The sequence below is a fragment of the Medicago truncatula genome, chromosome 6, assembly GCF_003473485.1.
Source record: "Medicago truncatula cultivar Jemalong A17 chromosome 6, MtrunA17r5.0-ANR, whole genome shotgun sequence".
NCBI classification, from domain to species: Eukaryota; Viridiplantae; Streptophyta; class Magnoliopsida; order Fabales; family Fabaceae; genus Medicago; species Medicago truncatula.
This window is the reverse complement of record NC_053047.1, coordinates 42,790,542-42,815,047: the sequence shown is the minus strand read 5'-3', so window position 1 is coordinate 42,815,047 and position 24,506 is coordinate 42,790,542. Positions and strand designations below refer to the sequence as shown.

General features: G+C 35.0%; 2 protein-coding genes across 2 annotated transcripts; both read left to right on the top strand.

The window, feature by feature from the left end:
* The first annotated feature begins 437 nt into the window (after positions 1 to 437).
* On the top strand, positions 438 to 4,606 carry LOC25497037 (uncharacterized). Its single transcript, XM_013597810.3, has 5 exons — positions 438 to 772; positions 860 to 943; positions 1,341 to 1,410; positions 1,520 to 1,608; positions 4,127 to 4,606. Exons 1-5 carry the CDS (start codon positions 506 to 508, stop codon positions 4,259 to 4,261), a joined length of 645 nt encoding a protein of 214 aa, XP_013453264.1. The 5' UTR covers positions 438 to 505; the 3' UTR covers positions 4,262 to 4,606.
* Positions 4,607 to 5,737: 1,131 nt separating this feature from the next.
* Positions 5,738 to 23,398, top strand: LOC25497036 (chloroplast envelope membrane protein). The gene is made up of 7 exons (XM_024785324.1): positions 5,738 to 6,511; positions 6,601 to 6,686; positions 8,022 to 8,195; positions 9,282 to 9,396; positions 19,693 to 19,790; positions 21,124 to 21,259; positions 22,865 to 23,398. The coding sequence occupies exons 1-7, from the start codon at positions 5,867 to 5,869 to the stop codon at positions 22,931 to 22,933; spliced, it is 1,323 nt and encodes a 440-aa protein (XP_024641092.1). The 5' UTR covers positions 5,738 to 5,866; the 3' UTR covers positions 22,934 to 23,398.
* Positions 23,399 to 24,506: the final 1,108 nt, after the last annotated feature.

Below are 24,506 nucleotides of genomic sequence, written 5' to 3'. Positions count from 1 at the left end.
AACAAATTATCTTGATAGATGATGTATCATTATAATAATCAACTAAATGATATATATTTTTCTTGTACATTATTGGTATTTATTTTAAATTGTCAAGTATCGTTGATCCATATATCCTAGCTCATTTGACAAAAAATTAAAATTGATAGACCAAATATCATGATTGAAGTTCCAACTTTTACTCTCGTTTGATATATGTGTGAAATCTTTAATAGTTATCGACATTTTGCCATGTATAAAAAAAAAAAAAAGTCTAGAAGTCCTAGCTCAACTGGCAAATGCCAAAATTGCAAGGCCGGACGTTGTGACCCGGGACCTCACAGTTGTGTGTGAGTTTATTTTCAGTGGATTACCACTTCATCTAAGACCAAAAAAAAAAAAAAAAAAATTAATTAATTAATTTATATATTTTGTGTGAGTGATGAAATAAATAAATAAATCTTGTACTCGGATCTAACAGTGAGTGAGTTGAAGTACGAGCGGCGTCTGTTGAAGAAAGAAATCAATGGAGTCCCTTAGCGGAGGAGGAGAAGTAGTGACGTCATCGTCGAATTCGAAATCTCAAGAAGAAGAAGAAAAAGCAGCGTCGTCGTATACTTATTGGGTTCGTAATAAAACTGAAGCTGCAGCCCCCTTACCTGTTCCACAAAAGCTACAGCAACAATCTTCTTCTGAATCTCAATCTCAATCTCATCAATTGGGTTCTGCTTGGAATCGTGCTGGTACTTGGGAAGAGAAATCTCTTAACCATTGGGCTATTCCTAGAATTAAGGTTAACTAACTTACTTACTTACTTACACCGATTATATCTATTACTCTTGCATCTCACACTCATTCAACTCTTCTTTATTTGTTTCAGGAATTGCTCGTTTCTGTGGGTTCCATATCATTCTCTTCTCGCGGCACAGCTCAAGTTGAAGATGTAACCAAATGTGTTGGAGATGTTAGTCTTTATTATTGTTATTACTCTCACTCCTTTGTTCAAATTCATGTTGTTATAATATTCTTAAAATATGGAACAACAATTCTGTATATTGGTAAAAATTGCAATCTTTTTATAATGGATTTCTTTCTTCTCCAAGATAATTAATACACATGAATCATTGAATTTTGATTGAATATTAATAGCCCTCCCTCTTTCAAGTTTTTGTTTTCCCTCTTACTTTTGCTCTATTGACTAAAGTTATATATGAACCAACTTCTTCAAAAATGTTTTAACTTTTGTGTTCTCCCTTGTTGATGCTGAGTTACATACTTAGTTCATGCACTACCAATGTTCTTTTCCCTTAAAAAATGAAACAAAAGAAGATCTACGCTTAATGATTATATATTTATTATAGGCACTTGTAGTGGTCGTTCGGAACAAGAAACGTGTCAGTTTCACATATGAGTTGTCCTTAAAAGTCAAAGGTGAGTCATTTACCTTACTATTCGTGTTGACACTTCAATCCAATTGTTCTTCTTTACTTTGCATTTCTGTCTAACTACATTATAAGTCATGTTTTACTATTGGATACAGGGGAATGGGTTATACAAGGAAATAAGAAGTTGCTTGGGGGGCATATCGATGTTCCGGAGATCTCATTTGGTGAACTGGATGACTTGCAGGTACCTCTTATTATTGATTTTAACACTTTTCGGACACTGAATTTGGAAATGGCTTACTTAGATGACTAGACGTTGATTGGATTTTGGGTTTTTCGTATGGTTAGTCCTTTTTTCATTTGGTTTATGCCATAACAGAACAAGTTATGACACTATGCAAGTAGGAGGCTACATGTTCTCCCAATATATGCATTGGTGCACATTTATTTTCTGATAGCTTAATAGCCACACCTGTTGTGGAAAAGATGGTAAAATTGTCTTCCGTGATTTGGGCTTGTATGTAGAAGGTTTCTAGACCAAATAGACGACAAACCTGGCAAAGGGAGATCAAGAAAAACCTTAGGTCAAATCACCGAGAAGGATATTGATTTAAATGGTCTTTCATCAGACATGATCATTCACCCTAGATTATCATGGCGTTAGATCCTTATAGCTAATCTCACTGATAGAAACTGGTTCAGGTTTAGAATGAAAAAAACAAGCATTTGTTTGGGAATAGGGTGCTGAGAAGGATGGTATTCATTTGGTGAGAATTATAATTTTGGGATTAGGGAGGGGTTTTAGATCTCTTTTTGTGGTTTGGCTCTACCAAAATTTATAATAGTGAAAGAGGGATGCTACCTACAGTTGCTTTTACAGTCGTGGCTAAACACCCGCTCAACTATTGAGCCACATTGCTCTTTTTCTTAAATTGGTTACCGGTTTACAGGCTGTGTAAGTTGAACATTAAACACTTTTTTTTTTTTTTTTTTGCTAAGATAAAATTTCCTTGTTCACACCAAAGGACAAACAACTTTCACAGCCTTCATTAAATCTTCCTGTTTTCTAAAGACCACCACCATAACCTGGAAGTATCCTTATTAAAAAAAGAAAAAGGCACCATGAACTTCAATCTCCACAACTCAATCAAGATGAAACCCAAGCAAAGATTCAAACCTTTATCCAACAACACCACCACTTCAAATCATCGTTGAAGTTCACCACCTCTTCCTCTTGATTTTGATTATAACGATCAATATACAAAACCGAAAAAAAGGATTATACAAATTTGATTCCAATGGTAAAAAAAAAGTTATAGATTCGATCCCTAGAAAATCACCCACACCTGACACCACCGTTCAGTTGTAAAGAATCAGTTCACCTATTCTCCATTCTTATAACAATAAAACGGAAGGAAAAAAAAAATTGAGAAAGGATAATGCATCTACTATGAATCTGGGCAATGACAAAAATGATTGTGAATGTATGGCATGAACAATGTTTTTTGGGTGAAGACTGTGAGAAAATGGTGGTAACTGCAAAGAAGCACATTCGTGTTATTATCAGATTTTCTTACTACACTTTCTTTTCAAATAATTAAAATATTGATTAAAAAACAAAAATAAAAGTGTTGCTTGTAAAAAACAAAGTCAAAATATTAGAAAAAATAGAACCGGTAGCCGAGAGTGGAATAATGACGTGGCACGTTATATGATCGAGTGTTCATGCGAGAGTGTTGGAGCGGTTGTTCCTAGCCCAGCTCAATAGTGAAATTAATTTTTTTCTTTTAAATGGCTCATTTGCATCAATGTTAACGCTTAGAAGATAAACTTACTGCAAATACTCCTTGTATTATACATTGTTTCGTCCTACCAATTTTAAATACTGAATTATATATTTATTTAACATGTGTGCTGATTGATTATTTCAATTTTAAATGGAATTGATTATATCTATTCAAATAAGAGAGAAATTGTCACACACCCAAAACTAGAATTGTAAGTGTAAGAATTTAAAAGAAAAAGATAGAGAAGAACACACAAAATTTTATGTTGGTTAAGCCACTAACGTCTTGTGGCCTACATCCAGTTTTGAAGACAACTTTTGAGATGACTCACTGTTCAAATTTGCATATCAATTACTGTAAGAATGCTATAAGAAAAATGCTTTTGTTGTTATTTTTGTACATAACATGCGTGGCTTGCTTAAGCTGATTCAATAAACACATACCTTATCCCACCACATAGATTATGATCTTTCTTGTCAATTAGTTATTAGGAAGTGGGTCAATCTTGCATGATTAGTTCTGTTAATGAAGTTATATATATTCCAATCCATGTCCTGTTGTAGGTGATTTTGAAGTTTTATCGTTTTTCCTTTGTACTATAGGCATTCTTTACAAGCAAGTACTGCTCTCAGCACCTAAAATGACTCCAGTTGACCCTTTTGGTCATTATGTCGATTCCAAAACCCTCAATCCACCAGCATTAATGCCAAATTTTCCAAATAAAGCCCTTATTCTTACCTATTGAACCCTTCAATGTCCTACATCAACCCTTATTCTTTTTGTGTACTCGTTTAATCGTTAGTGTTAGGGAAGTGACTTTGCAGTCTACACAGAAAGGAAGCTTTGTTCTTACCGTATTGATTTATATAACCGTTTGCATGTGTTATTAACTCTCCTTACTGTTTTGATAAAATCATGACTTGTTATTTGCTTGATCATCTGTTTGTTCATTACGGAATATTTTTCATTGTACAGATGGAAGTGAGACTTAATGAAGCATCGGATATCTCTCATCAAGATAAAATTGAAATATGCAACGACTTGAAGCTATTTTTACAGCCTGTTCGGGAAAAGTTGCTTCAATTTGAACAAGAACTCAAAGATAGATAGTGGCAGTTGCTCCAATTTGAACAAGAACTCAAAGATAGATAGTGGCAAAAGCCATGTAGACGTTGTTCTCAATTTGATTTCATTGTGTACTATTATTTCTGGTACAACCTCTTCACAAATAAAGTTTTGCATCACTATCTGGATCCATTCTGAAAGCATGAAAGTCCTCTTATGTATGCCTAACATTATCAGACATTGATTTACTACATACATATGGTGTTGTTTTGCTTATGAATCTCAATTCACTGAACTATCTCAATTGTTGGACATTTTGGTATGTCTGTATTGTCTGCCTATTGAAGGCTTATAAATCTTGTAGTATGTTTGAGAGGAGAATTTTGGAAAGGAGGGTTTGTTTTTCCTTTTCAAATTAAGCAACTATAAAGTATTTCTAAAAATAAAATGCAATTGAATTGTTATATAATCATGTCAAGGTACATGTCCCTTAACTTAATTTCAAATAATGATTCCGTTCTTTATCCTTTTCACGTCATTTTTGTCCTTTTGATTTGTTTGCATATGAATTTCTAAGCTTCAAATTTAAAATGTATATAAAAACATGAGTGAAGAACCATAAATTTAAACATGAAGAGTTCATATCGAAATAAAATCATAGATTTGAATCTTGAAAATTTTTACATGCAAGTTGATCAAAATGATGAAAGATAAAGGACAAAATAGTTACTTGAAATTAAATTGAGGGACGACGAGTGTAATTTTCCCTGTTACCATATATCATGATATTCTCTCAATTTTTTTTTTTTAATCTCAAGTATATATTAAAGTTAAAAGAACAATATGATGCTTTTTCAATTTTTTTTTTGAAAAAAGGTTAAATGCATCATGTGGTCCTTTAAGTTTAACATAAAAATGTCATGTCTAAATAAACAAATTATATACTTTTTTTTTTTGGAGCAAAAGTGGGCAAAGGTCCTTTATTATTAAAAACAAAACATCTCAATAATCTTCATTTCCTCTATCATCTTACTCATCTTCATGTGCATAAACCTTCAACTTTAAAATCAACAAGAAATATCCATCATTTTCATCCCATCACCATCTTCAAAACTTGAAGGAAAAAAAAAAACGGGCTCTTGAACATATTATTTTATGAGAAATGATATTTGAACATCTATTTTGTGACAACTTTTGTAACAACTTTCTCTCTCATACTCACATTACTTTTTACTTTATCTCTCTATTGCTTTGGTTTTCGTGCAAATACCAACTTTTTCTTTGTAAATTATGATTGTCCCAAAAGTTGTCAACCAAATGGTTGTTCAAATAACACTCCTCTTATTTTATATATAATTAGATTAGAAACATAACTCACTTGATAGAGATAGACATTAAAGGATGGATACCGGTATTCCACTTATTTAAAATTAGACTATTTAACATAAAGGAAAAAAAAAAAAAAAAAAAAGACATTTAATCTTGGAACGTGGCTAAACAATAGCCATGCCCGTGACTGCGTTGTTGGGGTAATGTTTTTGTTCTTGTTGTTGATAATATATGAAATGGATAACATAGTATAAATAGTTTCAGAAATGTGGGTTTGGTTTGGTTGGGAAACTTACTGAAAAATGTTGGCATTTATCATTAATGTTCTTCATGAGCTCATCAATTCTATTATCACCCAACAATTTCATCTTATTTAAACACCACAAATTTGCATTACCATCATCCAACTCTAATAACTTCCTCTCCCATCATCATCATCAGCTTTCATTTCAAAACCAACGCTTCACTACCTTCATTTCAAAAGCCAAAAACCATAAAAACAAGAAAAACAGTACCACTTGGTGGCAGAAATTTTTTCAACAGGATGATGGAAACTGGCTTGGTTTAAGGGAAGATGATATGGTTGAAGAGGATGTGGAATTTGAAGTGGAAGAAGAGCAAGAATTGTCTGAAAATGAAAAGTTTGAAGCATGGAAGCAAAGAGCAGAAGCTATTATAGATATAAGGGAAGCACAAGAAGATAGGAAGAATCAAGACCATAGAAAATGGGAAGACTGGCTTTTGGAAGATGAAGATGTTAGCAGCAGCAGCAGCAGCAGTTCTTCTTCTTGGGAGAGTGGAATGAAAGATTATAGGGAGGAGTTACGAGGCGAGGATGATGATTTCAACGAAAATAATGGGGTTGTACAGTCTGTTAAGTATTTGATTTTTGGAAGAGAAAATGGTGATAATGATGATGATATGCTTTATGAAGACCGTGTTTTTAACTATGCTTCTTCAAATTCGGTATGTGCATTGTGTGCTAGTGTTTGCTTAATACATTCTCTAATTAGTAGTAAGTCAATTTTATATACCGAAATTGTTTGTTTTTACAGGCTAAATTTTTGGGAGTGTTGATTGTTATACCTTGGGCAATGGATTTTTTGGTTCATGACTATTTACTCATGCCTTTTTTAGACAGGTAACCTACTTTCTTACTCAGATCTTATATTTTTCTTCTCAGTTCGTCATATTGTTTTGCGTAATTGCCTGAAGGAAGATGGCTAATAGAATGAGGTCAATCTGAGATGTACCATGTGTCCTTGAATTACAACCAACTAGGAACCCTAACTCCTAAGAACACTCTGACTAAAGAAGAGGCCAAGATATTAGATATAGCTATTCTCGTAATACAATGCCAAAGAATATAGTACTGCGTAAATTAGTGGTTGCCTGAAAATAATAATTTTAACGGGCAATTGAGTAACAAACCATATTGGACTAGCATAGTGATGGATAGAACTTGGGAATTATGGGGTGCCAAAGTCCCACATCGAGTAGTATGGGACGCTCGGTGGAATATTTAAGTGGCTTGTTTCTTCTCCGTTGATAGCTAGTGTTTAAGGGAGAGTTCATTAAGTGCTTGGACACATATCAATTGGTATTCGAACCGGTAATCAGTGGCTACCTATGGAGGGGCTGACTGGAAAGGCTGAGTAACGTGTTGTAAACTACAACCGCCAGGACATCGGCTCTCAGGGGTGGTGCTATGATAGGGTTTTGGGTATTATGGAATTCCCAAATCCCACGTCGACTAGTCTGGGATGCTCGGTGGAGTATGTAAGTTACTTGATTCTTCCCCTTGATATCTAGCAGTTAAGGGAGGGTTCCCAAAGTGCTTGGATATTCATCAAACAACAGAACATGATATAACATTTCTTCTACCATTCTGTTCTCAAATGTACCTATGTCATTGACCAGTTACCCTGATAGCTAACCCAAGAGTGCTCTGGGCTTTATGTTTATCATATTTATGTCTAATAGAACATACCTATCTTCCCTCGGAAAGATGACATTGACAATAGATGAGCAGAAATATTCACTCTGAATATTCAGTATTAGTGCCTCTTAGTTTAATGTTTCTTTATGCAGCTAGGTTTTTTAGCTCATAAATTATAAACAAAGCTATTAATTTACCATTTCTGTTTTTTTTTTTTTTTTCTCTTTCTTTCTCTCGAGTAGGAGTTATTCCTTAGGGAAATACCTAATACCACGGCAAGTTTTTTCAACGAAAACCAAGAATAGGCTAGCATCCCCTTGTTTTCCACCAAACACCCGTTTTTTGTTTTTATTTTATAAATGAAAAAAATACTATATGTGCAGCGCATTACACTTGTTCGTGGCTTTCGTGGATTTTTTCCTCGTAGGAAATAGCATTACTGTATTCCTTATTTGTCTTTTACTTGTGTGTTTGTTTAACCTTGCTGGGTTGATTGTTTTTCCTTCTAATTGGTTAAGCAACTTTTTGTTTTGCCAGATATGTGAAGACTGTACCACTTGCCGCCCAAATGCTCGACGTGAGAAGATATCAAAAACTTGAAATGATCGAGGAATTAAAAATCGATAAAAGACGATTTGAGCTTGAGGTAGAGATTGGTAAATCTCCACCTCTTTCTGATAATGAGGTTTGGTGGGAACTGCGGAATAACGCGTAAGATCAATATTTCTTTGTTTTTTCTGATTATCTTAAATGAGCATGAAGTGGTACTTTGAATTCAGGAAATTCCCAATACGGAAAGTGTTTAGATGATGTTAGTGATCATTCAAATTGGGTAGTAACAAAGCTTTATCGTGTAAAACATATGAATTATTATTCTTATCTTAGAAAATCTTATCTCTTAGGATTTAGGACTAGTTTCTGTTGGGTCACTGGGGGAGCCAGGGGGACCGTCCACATCGAGGCTAGAGCATGGGTCCTCTTACTTACAAGGTATTCAACCTTTACTATTTTATCCGATGTGGGGCACTTGCAAACCAACACTCCCCCTCAAGTGTGAGTCCATCAATCCATCAATTTATGCGCAACGACCGGCTACTTCGGTCGTACCCTTCGTCGAACCGAGGCTTTGATACCACTGTTGGGTCACTGGGGGAGCCAGGGGACCGTCCACATCGAGGCTAGAGCAACCGCACAAGCAAAAGAAACACCACACTCTTACCCAAAACCTTAAGGCAATGGTTTTATGGGTCCTCTTACTTATAAGGTGTTCAACCTTTACTATTTTATCCGATGTGAGACATATAACTCACACTTGCAAACCAACAGTTTCTTATCTTAAAGTATTGTAGATCATCTTGTAGTATTAGTTTCCATGTTTCATAGTTGTTAGCATGATTTGCCTTCCTACTTGATTAGAATTATGAGTCTAGTTTTGGTAAACTTAAGTGACACTGCTTAGTGTTTTATAAATTGTCTATCAAACCATATTCATAATAAAAAGTCTTTGTTTTCTATCTCTTTTTTCCATCCTTATCATAAATCCTCAACTTTATGAACAGTCATGCTAAAGAGTGTGCACTGCCCTCTGATCTTCATCAAGTCTACTTGAATTTTCTGTTATAAGACACCTTGTGAACTGGTAGAGGTTTTGAACAAAAAGATAATAAACCTAGTCCTGGACTTGTTGGTTTATTGTTCTAGTGTCATTTGTTTAAGATGGCTTTGTTGATCTTTGATTGTTGTATACTCGTTGCCTTATTTCCCTACTATTTTTTTTTATTTTTTTTGCTCTGACAGATTAGAGTTGAGAGATGAGTGGAGACTGGAGAATCGCAGAGCATTTGCCAACATATGGTCAGATACAGTTTTCGGGATCTCTTTATTCATTCTTTTGTACTTCAATAAGAGTAAAGTAAGTCTTCCTTTCTTTTCTTTTTTCCTTTTGCTAAATGTTTTGATACACTACCAATTTTGTGGGACGTATTTTCAACCATAAACATCACTGTTATTTTGCGATATATGATCACTCTATGTTGTCTGTCCTGGATAGCGGGGGTGGCATATTTTAAAATTGGGAAAGCAGGGTACGGGATGACTCTCATTTAATATATTTAGGAAATATTTGGTTTGGAAATGTCTAAATAAATGTTGTTTTAGGTCTTTAATACCTTCTTGATCATTACCTGAAATGACAATATCATCTACTTACACCACAAGATAAATAAGTTTGTTCACAGATGAACGTCTACAAAGCTATTTGCTAAATAACTTTGCTTTATTTTTCAAACCAAATCATTACCAAGAGCAAAGTTCAAGCATTGCTTGGACTTGATAAACTTCATTGAAGCATAGATGAAGGATTGGAGAGAGCAGCAAGGTGATTGATGGTTAAACTGACATCATCACTGATTTGAAGTCAAGGTGGAGAATTGTGAGAGTTAACTTAAAATCAGAAATCTGGAGTATCGTGCCACAATGGAGAAGCATCGCGCCACGATGGTTGAAGCAAGATTCCTGGGAAGACACTGGATTTTTCGTGCCACGATGAAGCCTCATCGCGCCACGATGGTCGCGCTGAAGATAAAAATAAAACGTATTTTCAGTTAGATTTGTTTCAGTTTTTTAAGGGTTTACTTTCCACTATAAATACAGCCTTGTATCAGATGATAAAAGTGTGTAGAAAAACAAGGTTTAGACCAACAAACAAACTAGGGTTTATAGAGAATCTCTCTTGGCAACAACTCTAGGGTTGAGATTGTTTTGATTCACCTTGAACAAAACACTATTAGGATTGAGTCTCTTGGTCACGGAAAGAGGCTGGGACTTGGGTAGAATTAGGTTTGAAGACTGATTCTTGAAACTCATTATCTCTTTGTAAAGAAACTCATTCATTATAGTGGATCGGAGAGCTGCTCTCTCCCCAAGACTAGGTCATCATTAGACCGAACTGGATAAACAAATATCTTGTGTTCTCTCTCTCTCTCTCTCTCTCTCTCTCTCTCTCTTTTATCTCTTGCTGTTTTTGTTTGGATTATTTGCTACCTGCTTGATTTGATTACTTGGTATTAATTTGCTCCACGCATCAAGTTTTTATTGGTGTGGTTTTCTCAACGAATTCACAACAATTGGCGCCCACCATGGGGCAAAGGTCAAATCAATAACCAGGTATCATGGGTTCAAAGTGGGATATTGTAAAGTTCACAGGTAGTAACGACTTCGGGTTGTGGAAGGTGAAGATGAGGGCAATTTTAATTCAACAAAAGTGCGTTGAAGCACTAAAGGGAGAAGCACAGATGGCTGCACATCTGACACCTGCTGAGAAGACGGAGATGAATGATAAGGCGGTCAGCGCTATCATTCTGTGTCTTGGGGATAAGGTGTTGAGAGAAGTATCAAGGGAGGCTACTGCTGTGTCTATGTGGAATAAGCTTGATTCATTATACATGACCAAGTTTTTGGCACATAGACAGTGTCTCAACAACTCTACTTTTACCGTATGGTGGAGTCAAAACCTATAATGGAGCAACTGACGGAGTTCAATAAGATTATTGATGATTTGGCGAACATAGATGTTAATCTGGAAGACGAGGATAAAGCCTTACACCTACTGTGTGCTTTACCCAGGTCCTTTGAGAATTTCAAGGATACTATGCTTTATGGCAAAGAGGGCACTATCACTTTGGAGGAAGTTCAAGCGGCTTTGAGAACCAAAGAGTTAACCAAGTTCAAAGAGTTGAAGGTTGATGATAGTGGAGAAGGCTTGAATGTCTCAAGGGGGAGAAGTCAGAACAAAGGAAAAGGGAAAGGCAAGAATTCCAGGTCAAAGTCTAGGTCGAAGGGTGATGGCAATAAAACACAGTACAAATGTTTTATTCGTCATAATCCAGGTCACTTCAAGAAGGATTGTCCAGAGAGAAAGGACAATGGAGGTGGAAATTCATCCGTTCAGATTGCTTTTCTATTCCTTACGTATTTTTTTTGAAGAACTTTGTTATTGCTTTTCTATTCCTTACGTATTTTTTTTGAAGATTTATGACTATGTTTTTAGATTGGATTTTTATGAGACATTTATGAAGAGGCCTTCGTGCCAAAGACTGTTTTAGTTATTGAAATAAATTCCGCTGCGAAGTATTAAAGATCTTGTATTTGAATTTTCAAGGATAAATAGTTATTTATTCAGTTTATGATTTTAAGAAAAGAATGTGACATTCCGTTTATGTTGAAAAACTCTGATTATTTATGCGAAATTTTTATGTTGGGAAAACGGGGTGTTACAATTGGTATCAGAGCAGGTCGGTCCGTCCGGCCAAGTAGTTGAGTCGTGTCAAGTCGTGTGACAATTGAAATACTGTCTTATGTTGTCTTGATTGTTGTTGTGTTTTCCGACTAATGGTTATGTTTATTATGTGATCAAGTTTGATTGACTAACTTTGATGTGGCTTACATGTTTTGTTTGAAGTTTCTATTTGGCTATGTTTGGTTTAAGATGTTTAGGCAATAATTGAATTCCTTTCTTGTGTGCTTTGAATTTCGAGGACGAAATTCTTTTAAGGGGGGTGGAGTTGTAACGCCCTCTTTGAATTATTAGATTTATTTCATTATTTAATTGAGTCTAAAATTTATTAAGAAGAGTTTAAAATATATTTATTTGATTATGTGATTTATTAAGTGGCTTATGTTGTTATTTAATAGATTAAGATTTGAAAATAGAAATAAGATTGAGTTGAGAGTTTGTTATGAGATTTTAGAGAGTTTTGGGGGAGAAAGAGAAATAAGATAAAATAGAAAAAGGGTTATAAATAGGAGAAACCTAGTTTATAAAAAACATAACGTACGATCAATTTTGGAGAAAAGGGAGAAAAAGCCGAGAGGAGGGGGAAGACCTAGGAGTGCTGCGATTTTCATCTATAAGGTAAGGGTGGGACTAACATTCAATAATCTTAAGTCATTGATTCTGAAAATTGGATTTAACATGTTGTAGGTTTTCGTTTTTGAGAATTTGAGAATTAGGGTTACAAGGGGTTAATTGATGATTTTCTAAAATAATGCTTTGGGTCAAGTTTTATATGGTTTTGAGTCTCTTTTGATGAATATAAATGTTTAGACAAACTTTGGGATCAAATTTGGGCATAGGGAAGTTAAAATTGGGATTTTGGGGTGAAAAGTGTGTTTTTCCCGAGTTGCTCTCTGACAGCATGTCCTGTTTCATGTTCTTGCGTCTTTTTCACACGTTTCTGTTTTGAATTAGCTTTTGGTGTAAACATGAAAGTTGTAGATAATTGTGTTAGCTTTCCAGTGGCGTCGGTTTGACTTGAAAATGATTTTTGGTTTATGAGTTATGGTCAAATTACTGCACGTAGGTCACAGTGAATTTTTATGAATTTCAGCACAACTTTGTCCGAATTTGAAATGAAAACTGGTATTGATTGGTACAGAATTGGTCTTAGGTGTAAACACGAAAGTTGTAGGTATAAATGTTAGCTTTCTAATGCCGTTGGTTTGACTTCAAAATGATTTATAGAACTAGAGTTATAGTCAAATTACTGCACGTAGGTCACAGTGAATAATTGAATATGATTGATGAATTAGTATATGAATGTATATGTTGTGAATACGATATTGTCCATGATTGATGAAGTGTTATATGTATATATGATGTTTTAAGATGTTGATTATTATTTGATGTTGTTATACTGTGATATAATTGTATATGCATTACTTGAATTATATGTGAATAATTGAGACGTTGTTGACTTGCATTTGATATTATTATGTCATGCTGTTTTTGTATACTGTTGTGTTGCTGTTGTTATTTAACTAAGCTGCATGAGTCGGTCTAAGTTTATTAAGATGATGAAGTTCCAAATTATTGGATTATATAAGAGGTTGTCGATTTAAGATATTACGAGGTCGAGTCCATGCATTAGCATTTCATTGTTGGGGGCTTGATGCCCTGGAGCCTTTGCTCAATTAAGTTGAGGGCTTGATGCCCTGGGAGCCTTTTTACGCTCAAATAAAGTTGAGGGCTTGATGCCCTGGAGCCTATTTACGCTCAAAGATTGGTACCACATGCATGATTAGAAGATTAAGTTGCATAGTCAAGAGGTTAAGTTGTCAAGTTATCAAGTTGTCGAGTTGTTAAGTTGTTAAATCATGAAATTATTTAAAGCTGTGATTCTTTATATGAACTATTAAAGAAGTGAATTATGATATATTATTATCTATGATGAATATTATGATGATTACATGATGTTGTCTATGAGTTATTAAATATGATTGATGATGCTTATGTTGTTAAATGTAATTGATGAATTATATGCTTGATATTATTGTTTGTGAAATCTCACCCCTTCTGTTTGCCCACCATGGGTAACTAACAGGTAACCAAGAATAGTTGATGTCGTGTGAGCTTTCCTTCTCGTGTGTCTTAGGTGCTCTGATACGTAACGGGATGGGAACTTTGTTATTGCTTTTCTATTCCTTACGTATTTTTTTTGAAGATTTATGACTATGTTTTTAGATTGGATTTTTATGAGACATTTATGAAGAGGCCTTCGTGCCAAAGACTGTTTTAGTTATTGAAATAAATTCCGCTGCGAAGTATTAAAGATCTTGTATTTGAATTTTCAAGGATAAATAGTTATTTATTCAGTTTATGATTTTAAGAAAAGAATGTGACATTCCGTTTATGTTGAAAAACTCTGATTATTTATGCGAAATTTTTATGTTGGGAAAACGGAGGGTTACAATAAGCATGTTTGATGGTCTAGGCTATTGCACTAGAATTGAACGTGGTGTGATGAGAATTTCTCATGGTGCATTGGTTATGGCTAAAGGGTCTAAAATACAGGGTTTATATATTTTAGAAGGTTCTACCGTAATAGCAAATGCATCGGTTGATAGTGTTGACACTCTGGACATAACTAAACTTTGGCATTTGAGGTTAGGTCATGTCAGTGAGAGGGGTTTGGTGGAGCTAGCTAAACAAGGTTTGCTAGGAAATGAAAAATTGAACAAGCTAGATTTCTGTGATAACTGCACATTAGGCAAACAACACAAGGTGAAATTTGGAGTGGGGGTGCATAAATCTAGTAGACCTTTTGAGTATGTTCATTCGGATCTTTGGGGTCCAGCATCGACGAAGACTCATGGGGGAGGTTCATATTTCATGTCTATCATTGATGATTATTCTAGAAGAGTATGGATTTACATTATGAAGAATAAAAGTGATGCCTTTGAAAAATTCAAAGAATGTGATATACTTATAGAAAATCAGATTGGTACCAAACTGAAAGTGTTGAGAACTGACAATGGCTTGGAGTTTGTTTCAGAACAGTTTAATGAGTTTTGCAGGAAGAAAGGTATAAAGAGGCATAGAACCGTGGCATACACACCTCAACAGAATGGTCTTGCTGAAAGAATGAACAGGACTTTGTTGGAGCGTGTGAGGTGTATGCTGTTGGGAGCTGGATTGTCCAAGAGTTTCTTGGGAGAGGCTGTTAGTACTGCAGCATATTTGATTAACAGATGTCCATCAACAGGGATAGATCTCAAGACACCTATGGAGGTTTGGAGTGGGAGACCGACATACTACTCTAAATTGAAAGTCTTCGGAGCTTTAGCATTTGCCCATGTCAGGCAAGACAAACTTGATGCTAGAGCTGTGAAGTGTATTTTCATGGGTTATCCTGAAGGTGTGAAAGGTTATAGACTGTGGAAGATGGAACCTGGAGGATCAAAATTTATTATAAGCAGGGATGTTACTTTTGATAAGACCCGCATGGGGATGAAGTGCAAAGACCTGGATACAAGCTCGGAAACGGGGACAGAGAAACTTCAGTTTGAGGTGGAGCCTATCACTGATGAAAGGGAAGAGGAGGATCAGACTCCAGTACCTGATGAGGGTGAAGGCCAAGAGATAGTGAATCCTGACTATCAACTAGCAAGAGATAGGGAGAGGAGACATATTAATCTACCTAAGAGATACGGTTATGCTGACCTTATTTATTATGCTTTGAATGCGGCTGAAGAATTGCAAGACTCAGAACCAAAGAACTTCAGGGAAGCATTAGAAAGCAATGAAAACAAGGACTGGCTGAAGGCAATGAATGAGGAAATGCTTTCATTGGAGAAGAACCAGACTTGGAAACTTGTTTCATTACCTGAGAATCAAAGGGTAGTGGGAAGCAAGTGGGTGTTCAAGAAGAAAGAAGGTATACCAGGGGTCGAAGCACCAAAGTATAAGGCAAGACTTGTAGCTAAGGGTTTTACTCAGATGGAAGGGATTGATTACAATGAAATCTTTTCACCGGTGGTAAATCATTGTTCTATAAGGGTACTTGTGGCGATTATTAACATGTATGATCTTGAGTTAGAACAAATGGATGTGAAGACCGCATTTCTACATGGAGAGTTGGAAGAAACTATCTATATGCAACAACCAGAAGGTTTTGTAGAAGACAATACAAAAGTGTGTTTGTTGAAGAAATCTTTGTATGGGTTGAAGCAAAGTCCAAGGCAGTGGTATCGTCGGTTTGATGAGTTCCTAGTAAAGGTTGGTTTTGTGAGAAGCAACTATGATAGTTGTGTTTACATGATGAGAAGGAATGAGAAAGTCATGCTCTACCTTCTCCTTTATGTAGATGATATTCTTATGGCAAGTTCTGACATGCAAGAGATTCAAAAGCTCAAGGAAAAATTGAATGATGAATTTGAGATGAAGGATCTAGGTAATGCAAAGAAGATACTTGGTATGGATATCATAAGGGACCGGAACAAAGGTGAGTTATTCTTATCTCAGCAGGGGTACTTGAGGAAAGTGGTGGAGCGGTTCAGAATGAAAGATTCTAAAGTCGTTTGGCACTCCTCTTGGTCACCACACTAAGCTATCTATAAAGCAGTGTCCTCAATCCGATGAAGAGAAAAGCAAGATGGAGGGTACTCCCTATGCAAGTGGGGTTGGAAGCATCATGTATGGTATGGTTTATAGTAGACCGGACTTATCCTACGCAATCAGTGTGGTAAGTCGGTTTATGGCAAATCCGGGTCAAGTGCACTGGCAAGCTTTGAAGTGGGTTCTGAGATATTTGAATGGATCTTTGAAAGGTGGTCTAAGGTATACAAGGTCACAACCAGGTATGGATGCTTTGGAGGGATATGTGGATACGGACTATGCAGGTAACGTAGACACTAGAAAATCTTTGTCAGGTTTTGTGTTTACATTGTTCGGTACAGCGGTAACTTGGAAGGCAAATCAACAATCAGTTGTAGCTCTTTCAACAACTCAAGCAGAGTACATAGCCCTTGTTGAAGGGGTCAAGGAAGCCATATGGTTGAAAGGTATGATTGGAGAAATGGGGATTAGTCAAGGATGTGTGAAGATACATTGTGATAGCCAAAGTGCCATTCATTTGGCAAACCATCAGGTGTATCATGAAAGGACAAAGCACATTGACATTCGTTTGCACTTCGTCAGAGACATGATTGAGACAAAGGAGATCATGGTAGAGAAAGTGGCATCGGAAGACAATCCAGTAGACATGTTCACCAAATCATTACCAAGAGCAAAGTTCAAGCATTGCTTGGACTTGATAAACTTCATTGAAGCATAGATGAAGGATTGGAGAGAGCAGCAAGGTGATTGATGGTTAAACTGGCATCATCACTGATTTGAAGTCAAGGTGGAGAATTGTGAGAGTTAACTTAAAATCAGAAATCTGGAGTATCGTGCCATGATGGAGAAGCATCGCGCCACGATGGTTGAAGCAAGATTCTTGGGAAGACACTGGATTTTTCGTGCCACGATGAAGCCTCATCGCGCCACGATGGTCGCGCTGAAGATAAAAATAAAACGTATTTTCAGTTAGATTTGTTTCAGTTTTTTAAGGGTTTACTTTCCACTATAAATACAGCCTTGTATCAGATGATAAAAGTGTGTAGAAAAACAAGGTTTAGACCAACAAACAAACTAGGGTTTATAGAGAATCTCTCTTGGCAACAACTCTAGGGTTGAGATTGTTTTGATTCACCTTGAACAAAACACTATTAGGATTGAGTCTCTTGGTCACGGGAAGAGGCTGGGACTTGGGTAGAATTAGGTTTGAAGACTGATTCTTGAAACTCATTATCTCTTTGTAAAGAAACTTATTCATTATAGTGGATCGGAGAGCTGCTCTCTCCCCAAGACTAGGTCATTATTAGACCGAACTGGGTAAACAAATATCTTGTGTTCTCTCTCTCTCTCTCTCTCTCTCTCTCTCTCTCTCTCTCTCTCTCTCTCTCTCTCTCTCTCTCTCTCTCTCTCTCTCTCTCTCTCTCTCTCTCTCTCTCTCTCTCTCTCTCTCTCTCTCTCTCTCTCTCTCTCTCTCTCTCTCTCTCTCTCTCTCTCTTTTATCTCTTGCTGTTTTTGTTTGGATTATTTGCTACCCGCTTGATTTGATTACTTGTATTAATTTGCTCCACGCATCAAGTTTTTATTAGTGTGGTTTTCTCAACGAATTCACAACAAGGGCATTCTTTAATAGAAAAGACCCACCAGCAACTTACCATAGATTTTCCGGAACAAGTTTCAATGTACCGCTGGACTCCAAACTCCAAAGTAATCATTGCATGTCACCGTCCTGGATGAGCTAATGCTTCCTGGACATTCTCAGGAACGGAGATAGATGATATATCAGAAACAAAAGCATAATGGACAGGAGACGCGCTGATAACTCAAAAAGTTATAAATAAGACATGGATTAAAGGTTCTATATGTTGACACTCATAAGTAATACAAAAGCGGCCAACTTTAGATCACTACGTAACTGTGAGGTACTGTGATTATACAAATATATGCTAAATATATATGAATAGGTAGTGCCTGAAAAAGAGTAAAATCTGTTGTAGACCCTGATATAATTAGTGATGCGAAGGAAGGGTGTATCATCAAAGAAAGTAACATTTGCTGAGACATAAAAACGATGTGTAGATGGAGCATAAGATCAATATCCCATTTGAACTCTAGAATACCCAAGAAATTCACACTTAGCAGCTCGAGCAGACAATATATCACAACCACGGAATTGAAAGTGGCGAAACTTGTGGTGTATCAAGTGCCACGAGGAACAACGAGACACTGGTGCATTCAGTAAGTGTCATATTGGATTAAGGGATTCAATTCAACTAGGTCTTTGTATGAAGAATAGTTTATTGGATGGAACTTTATGATATGATAGCCTAGATAGTAATCCTCAAAATCACCAGAAGAGTAGTAACCTGGAATGGAATGTGTAGATTAAAAGAAGGTATCCGTGAAACCGAAAAGGAGAAATGCAACAGTAGTACAATACCATTCTGTTTGGAACTGTTAGAAATAAGAAAAAATCTTAGAATATTAACCAATCTTAAAAGATATAAACAATGATACTCTAACATAATATTAAGATATTCTAAGACACTCATATATTCTAACAGGAACTATCCTATGAATTGACAATTAACAGATTGGAATTCGCATCTTTCTTTTGGACTTTCTTGATTATATTAATGCTAATGACATTGTTAGTTGTAGATGGAGACCAAGGAAAATTATAGTCAAACTCGTTCTAGCGTTGTGTGGCAAAATTTCCATAATTAGCATGATTTGACTCTATTTGTTATTCCCCAAATTTGTATCTGCAGTTTCCTCTAATTAGGATTTATTTGGTCTGTAAAGATTCTGTTAGATACTATTTTTTTTTTACTTTTTGTAATTCCTTAATTAGAATAGATTAGATGTAGCCTCTGTACATTGTTAAGACTTTATGTACTTGACCAACAGGCTTATGTGGTTTTGGCAGTAGAGAGAAAATCTGTAAATTCTGTTGTAAGAGTAGATCAGATGGAGGGTAGTCATATCACTAGAGCTAGAGTAAGAATTAGAAAAATTATAAAAGAAACTATTAGGAAAGATCTAGAGATTAATGAGTTAGATAGAAATATGTATATGATAGAACATTATGGCATCGGTTGTGGTTGTTATTGTATTTGTTCATTTGGTTGGAGCCGAACACTAATTTTGTAGGAGGCTTCCTTACTACGGCAGATGACTTGGGTTATGTTGCATTTGTCTTCTGAATATTTCCTAAGTTGTTTTTCTATTTTGGTTGTCGATGTTTACTAATAATTTATTCTATATTTTCATCTAAAATAATCATATTGGTTTTGTTTCTTTGCTCATGTTGCGCAGGTAGCTTTGCTCAAATTTACTGGTTATAAAATAATAAACAATATTTCTGATACTGGGAAGGCGTTTCTTATTATACTTATCACAGATATTTTCCTAGGGTAACTTCCTTTTCCAACTTGATAATTGTTATCTAATACAAAAAATTTGTTTTCTAATTAACACTAGACGTTGATTGTAATATCACTTTTACCAAGTATCATTGCATTCAAAAGAAGTATCATCACAAAATTTCATTAAATTGATAAAGGTTATAGCATTTTTTTAATGAAATTTTGTTAATGTATCTAGTCCATGTCTTATGTTGAATTTTAAAAAATTTCAATATCCACATTGTATCATATTTGTGTCTACTACTTATCTAGGTTTCATACGTAAGTAAGGTAGGCTTGATGGGGAATAAAAAATAGTTAGCGGTAGAGGGAGGCTAAGAAAAACTATAGGTCTAAGTCCCCGTTTGGATAAACAGCTTATATAGATGCTTATAATATTATAGCTTACATCATAAGCTCTCATACTTGATAAGCTATTTATATTTGGATATGTACATTAAAAAGTACTTACATAAATTGAAGTGTTTGGATGTGACATTACATAAGCAATTATCGAAATTTTAAATATTTTTAATTTAACAAAAAAATTAGAGAATCAAACCACAATTATCAATTTTTTTTTTGATAAAATTAATCAAGATGTAAAAAACAATATTATAATATATTAATTATAATTATATATATAGTATAATCAATATTTATCCTTAAAAAAAATATCAAGTTAAGTTTGTTTTTTCTATTCAATTTCATTTTGTTACGTAAAAAACAATAATAAAAATCTTCCTTCAAAAAAATAATAATAAAAATCTTAGTTATGTGTGTTACTTTAGTAAGATAAGTATATAACAATTTTGTTACTTATGCACCGCCAAAGATAATTATAATTAAAATATATGTTTTGAAAAAGTGGATCCAAGAGAGAATCGAATGAGATCACATAAATTCATAAGTTCCTTGTTAAGCCGGAGAGTAAACTGAAAATTTAGGCTTATTGAAATATGGCATAAGCAGCTTATGAAACTATGATAAGCTATTTTTATTTATTTACCCAAACACCTTTAAAAAGCTTATGGAAGTAGATAAGCCCACATAAGTTCAAAATAAGCCAATTCAAACGGGGCCTAAGTGTAACCATTAAAAAATATTTGAAAGTAAATGATCTACCTTTGCACCTCATGCATGACATAAAGCATTATGCCATTACATACACAACATCTGGTTACTATTTAATACATTTCATATATGATAATTGTTGCTGTTTTCATCTCATTTCTATTAGCAACCTTTGGTAGGATTTCCTACTTGATTTAATAAACCTATTTTATTTTAGCTTCTCTTTTCGAGTTGTTTACTCTTTTGTTGCATATTGGGACGCCTACAGGTATCATTCTGAATCTGGTTGGCAAACTCTGATAGAGATAATTGTCGAGCATTATGGGCTTGAAGTTGATCAGGCCGCCATTACTATTTTTGTTTGCTTTGTACCAGTCATCGTTGATGCATGCGTGAAACTTTGGGTATTTTCTTCGCTTTAGTTATTTGCTAAATGTCATTGATTTTATGGATCTGATAGTGCTATAAATCTGTTAAAGAAATTGGCCTCTACCTAACAGCTTGAACATTAGGAACGATCTAAATAATTGGATTAAATTATACAATGAATATACAACCGAAGAGATAAAGAATCTTTCACATTGTACAAGAATCTCCGAAAACTGCTAAAGCGGTATAGCAGATAGCCGCTACCTGCAAAGACTAAAACACTTTGTACAAATTTAACATATATCACAACAGTATAAATAAATACTAAAATATAGTGAAATGCAAAAATTTAAAGGGGGTTGTCATAGTTAATAATTATGATTAACTAGTGGTTGAAAACCTTGTCCATCATTTGCTAATTGGTTACTCCCACATTATTGAGGCCAAATAGCTTGTAATAATACATAACCTTCTTTGTGGTGCATTTTTGTTTTCTTTATTTTTGAGATACATTGAAATTTGATGGATTCTAAATAGGCACGGTAGAAGGGGAAGCAAAAGTTGGCCACTAGTTTACAATGTTCGAGAGGGGGTACAAGTTTTTTGAGTAGAGGGAGCTGTCCATTTGGTTGGTGAGGGTGGACTCCTTTATATAATTGTGGTCCTCCTTAACCGCCTTAATTGCGGTAAATAGGGCGGCCTTCATTGTAGGCTCCAACACCATTGTGTTGTCTGTAAAGAAGTGGGTTTAGTCTCATATCCTTGAGATATGGAATTTGTAGTGCTTATAAGTCCAAAATTAGTGATGGTATCGCTGTCGAGAGTCCCGCAATGAATGTGATATGACCCCAAAAGTATTTATAAGTGGTGGGCTTCCCTTACCATACAAGTCAATTTTGTCAGCATCCGTTACTATACAAATCTGTTGGACCACCTATTATCAAACCACTTGGATCACACTTCAAATGTTCACCATTGGACGTGAGAAGGGTGTGCTTGAGAGTCCCATATTAGATATGATATGAAAATCTGTTTATAAGTGACGGATATCTCTCATCTTACAAGTCGGGTTTAGAAGGTTGAATTAGACCCAACCTATATTTTAAGGTATATTGTGGCAATTGTCTAATAATGATCTTTAGTTGCCTCATAACCTAGTGTCGGAAATCTTCTTGATTTTACTTGGACATTATGTTATCCTTTGACCTGAGGTCCATTATCTAATATCAGTGCCAATATCCTATTTTGGCTGTCTAAAAGTAAAAAAACCAAAATACTCTGCGTTTACGCCTAAATCTTTGTGGCTAAGGTGAAATCCAGCTGTGGATCTTAGTACCGCTCCAAAACTATACACCGCCACACCCTTGTAAGCGGAAGACTGTTTCCATGGCTATAATCCATGATCACCATGTAACAAAATAGCAACCTTGCCATTGTGCCAAGCCTCAATAAAATGAAGCCTGCAGTAGGTTTGAATATATTACAGATATAAAAAAAATATATATGCTTCCATCCTTTGTCTTGAATAATATTCCAAGGAATGTGAAAATTTCTAATGTATACGGCTATAAAAATTGTAATGTCAATTGCTTTATAGTTGGTAATGTCTATATCACCCCTTATTGTTTTTTGTGATGCAGTTGTTCAAATTCCTCCCACGGTTATCCCCAAAAGTGATGAGTATATTTCAGGAAATGAAGCGTCACTAGTTTACAATTTCATGTCTGGCAAAGTGGATTCAACTGTTTGCTACGGCTTTATCAACTGGAAGAGTTTCTATTTTTCACCCTAACCTCATTCTTGTGTGCATTTATTGATATTGAAATGTCCAACATTTTGTGTAATTGTAACTGTTCAACGAGTTTCAGCTACTGGTTCATGTTACTCTATTTTGCAGACCTGTGCGAACCCACAGGAATTTTACTGGTTCAATAGTACAAGGCGGTTCAAGGTGCTTTATGTGCACATAAAGAATATATGGTCACTCAAATCCGCCAATAAATAACTACATCAATATAAAGCTTAAACATGTTATAAGCTTTAAATTCAACTCATTCTTCAGTTTATGTCCTCGGATTTTTTTTATTTTTTACTTTTCTTAAATCGATATTTGTATACTGATATTGAATATTTGTTATGGAGGGTGCTTCGTCATAAGGGAGCTTCTTTTTCCACCCATCTGTTCTTAATATCTCCTAAAATTACCTCTACGAAGGTATACTTTCGGAAAAGGATTTGTCCGAAAGTATACTTCTGCAAACGGAAGTGTAATCCATTTTTTATTTTATTATGTTGAACAATATTAGGAGGTGAACTCATCGGTTGCTGAAAGAATACGAGTTTACGACAAAATAAAACACTGCAGCTCAGATTACTCATATATATTTCAGATTATCTCTTTGTTTTTAATATTGAACTAGTGCAAGCTTCTCTTACCAAAAATATATGTCTAATTTCTGTGTAATTTTGTTGCAATACGCCCTTCAATCTAGTTCGCAGCCGCTGCTTTTTAATCAGAACAAAATAACAATAGTATGCATGAAAACATCACCAAATAGTTCAAATTAAACCATAATAAAAAGTAATTTTAGGAATACTTGGAGGGGGGGAAAAATCATATAAACTAGTTCATGTTTTACCGGAGGCGTTTTGAACTATTGATCATTATTCAATAGTTCATCCCCATGGAATCACCTGTACTACAGAGGAATATCTAATGTACAAAATCCTTGAACTTATGTAAATGCTAAAGCTAATACTCTTTTTTCCACAAGCTCAGATGTTGAGATCCTATGGAAATGAAATAAAATAGTGGTTCATAATCATGTGTAATCCGATTATCCATAATTTTTCAGTGGATCTTATATCAAAATGATTAAAGGGTTAAATTGATGTTCTCTTCAAATGATGTAATTAGAAATAGATGTTTCTTGTCAGCTTAGCTGAAAATTGGTAGGAACATCGCATTATATATACATATGTTGGAGTTCGAACTCCGGAGTCTCCACTAACTCATGAATTTCTAACAACTAAAGTAATTGACTAAAAAACGAAATAGATCTTTTTTTTTTATTATCATCAAAGAGTCTAGCGGTGAAATTCACAGACACAGTATTGAGAATTGGAGAGTTCCATGTTAAAATTTGCGCTCCAACATATCAAATATTACTGCAACTGCATTTTACCATTTAAATTATATTTAAATAGATGTTTCATGTAACAACCCTGAGTAAACTAATCTCTAGTTCGAAATAAAGCTATGGGCCTGGAACTAGTATTTGA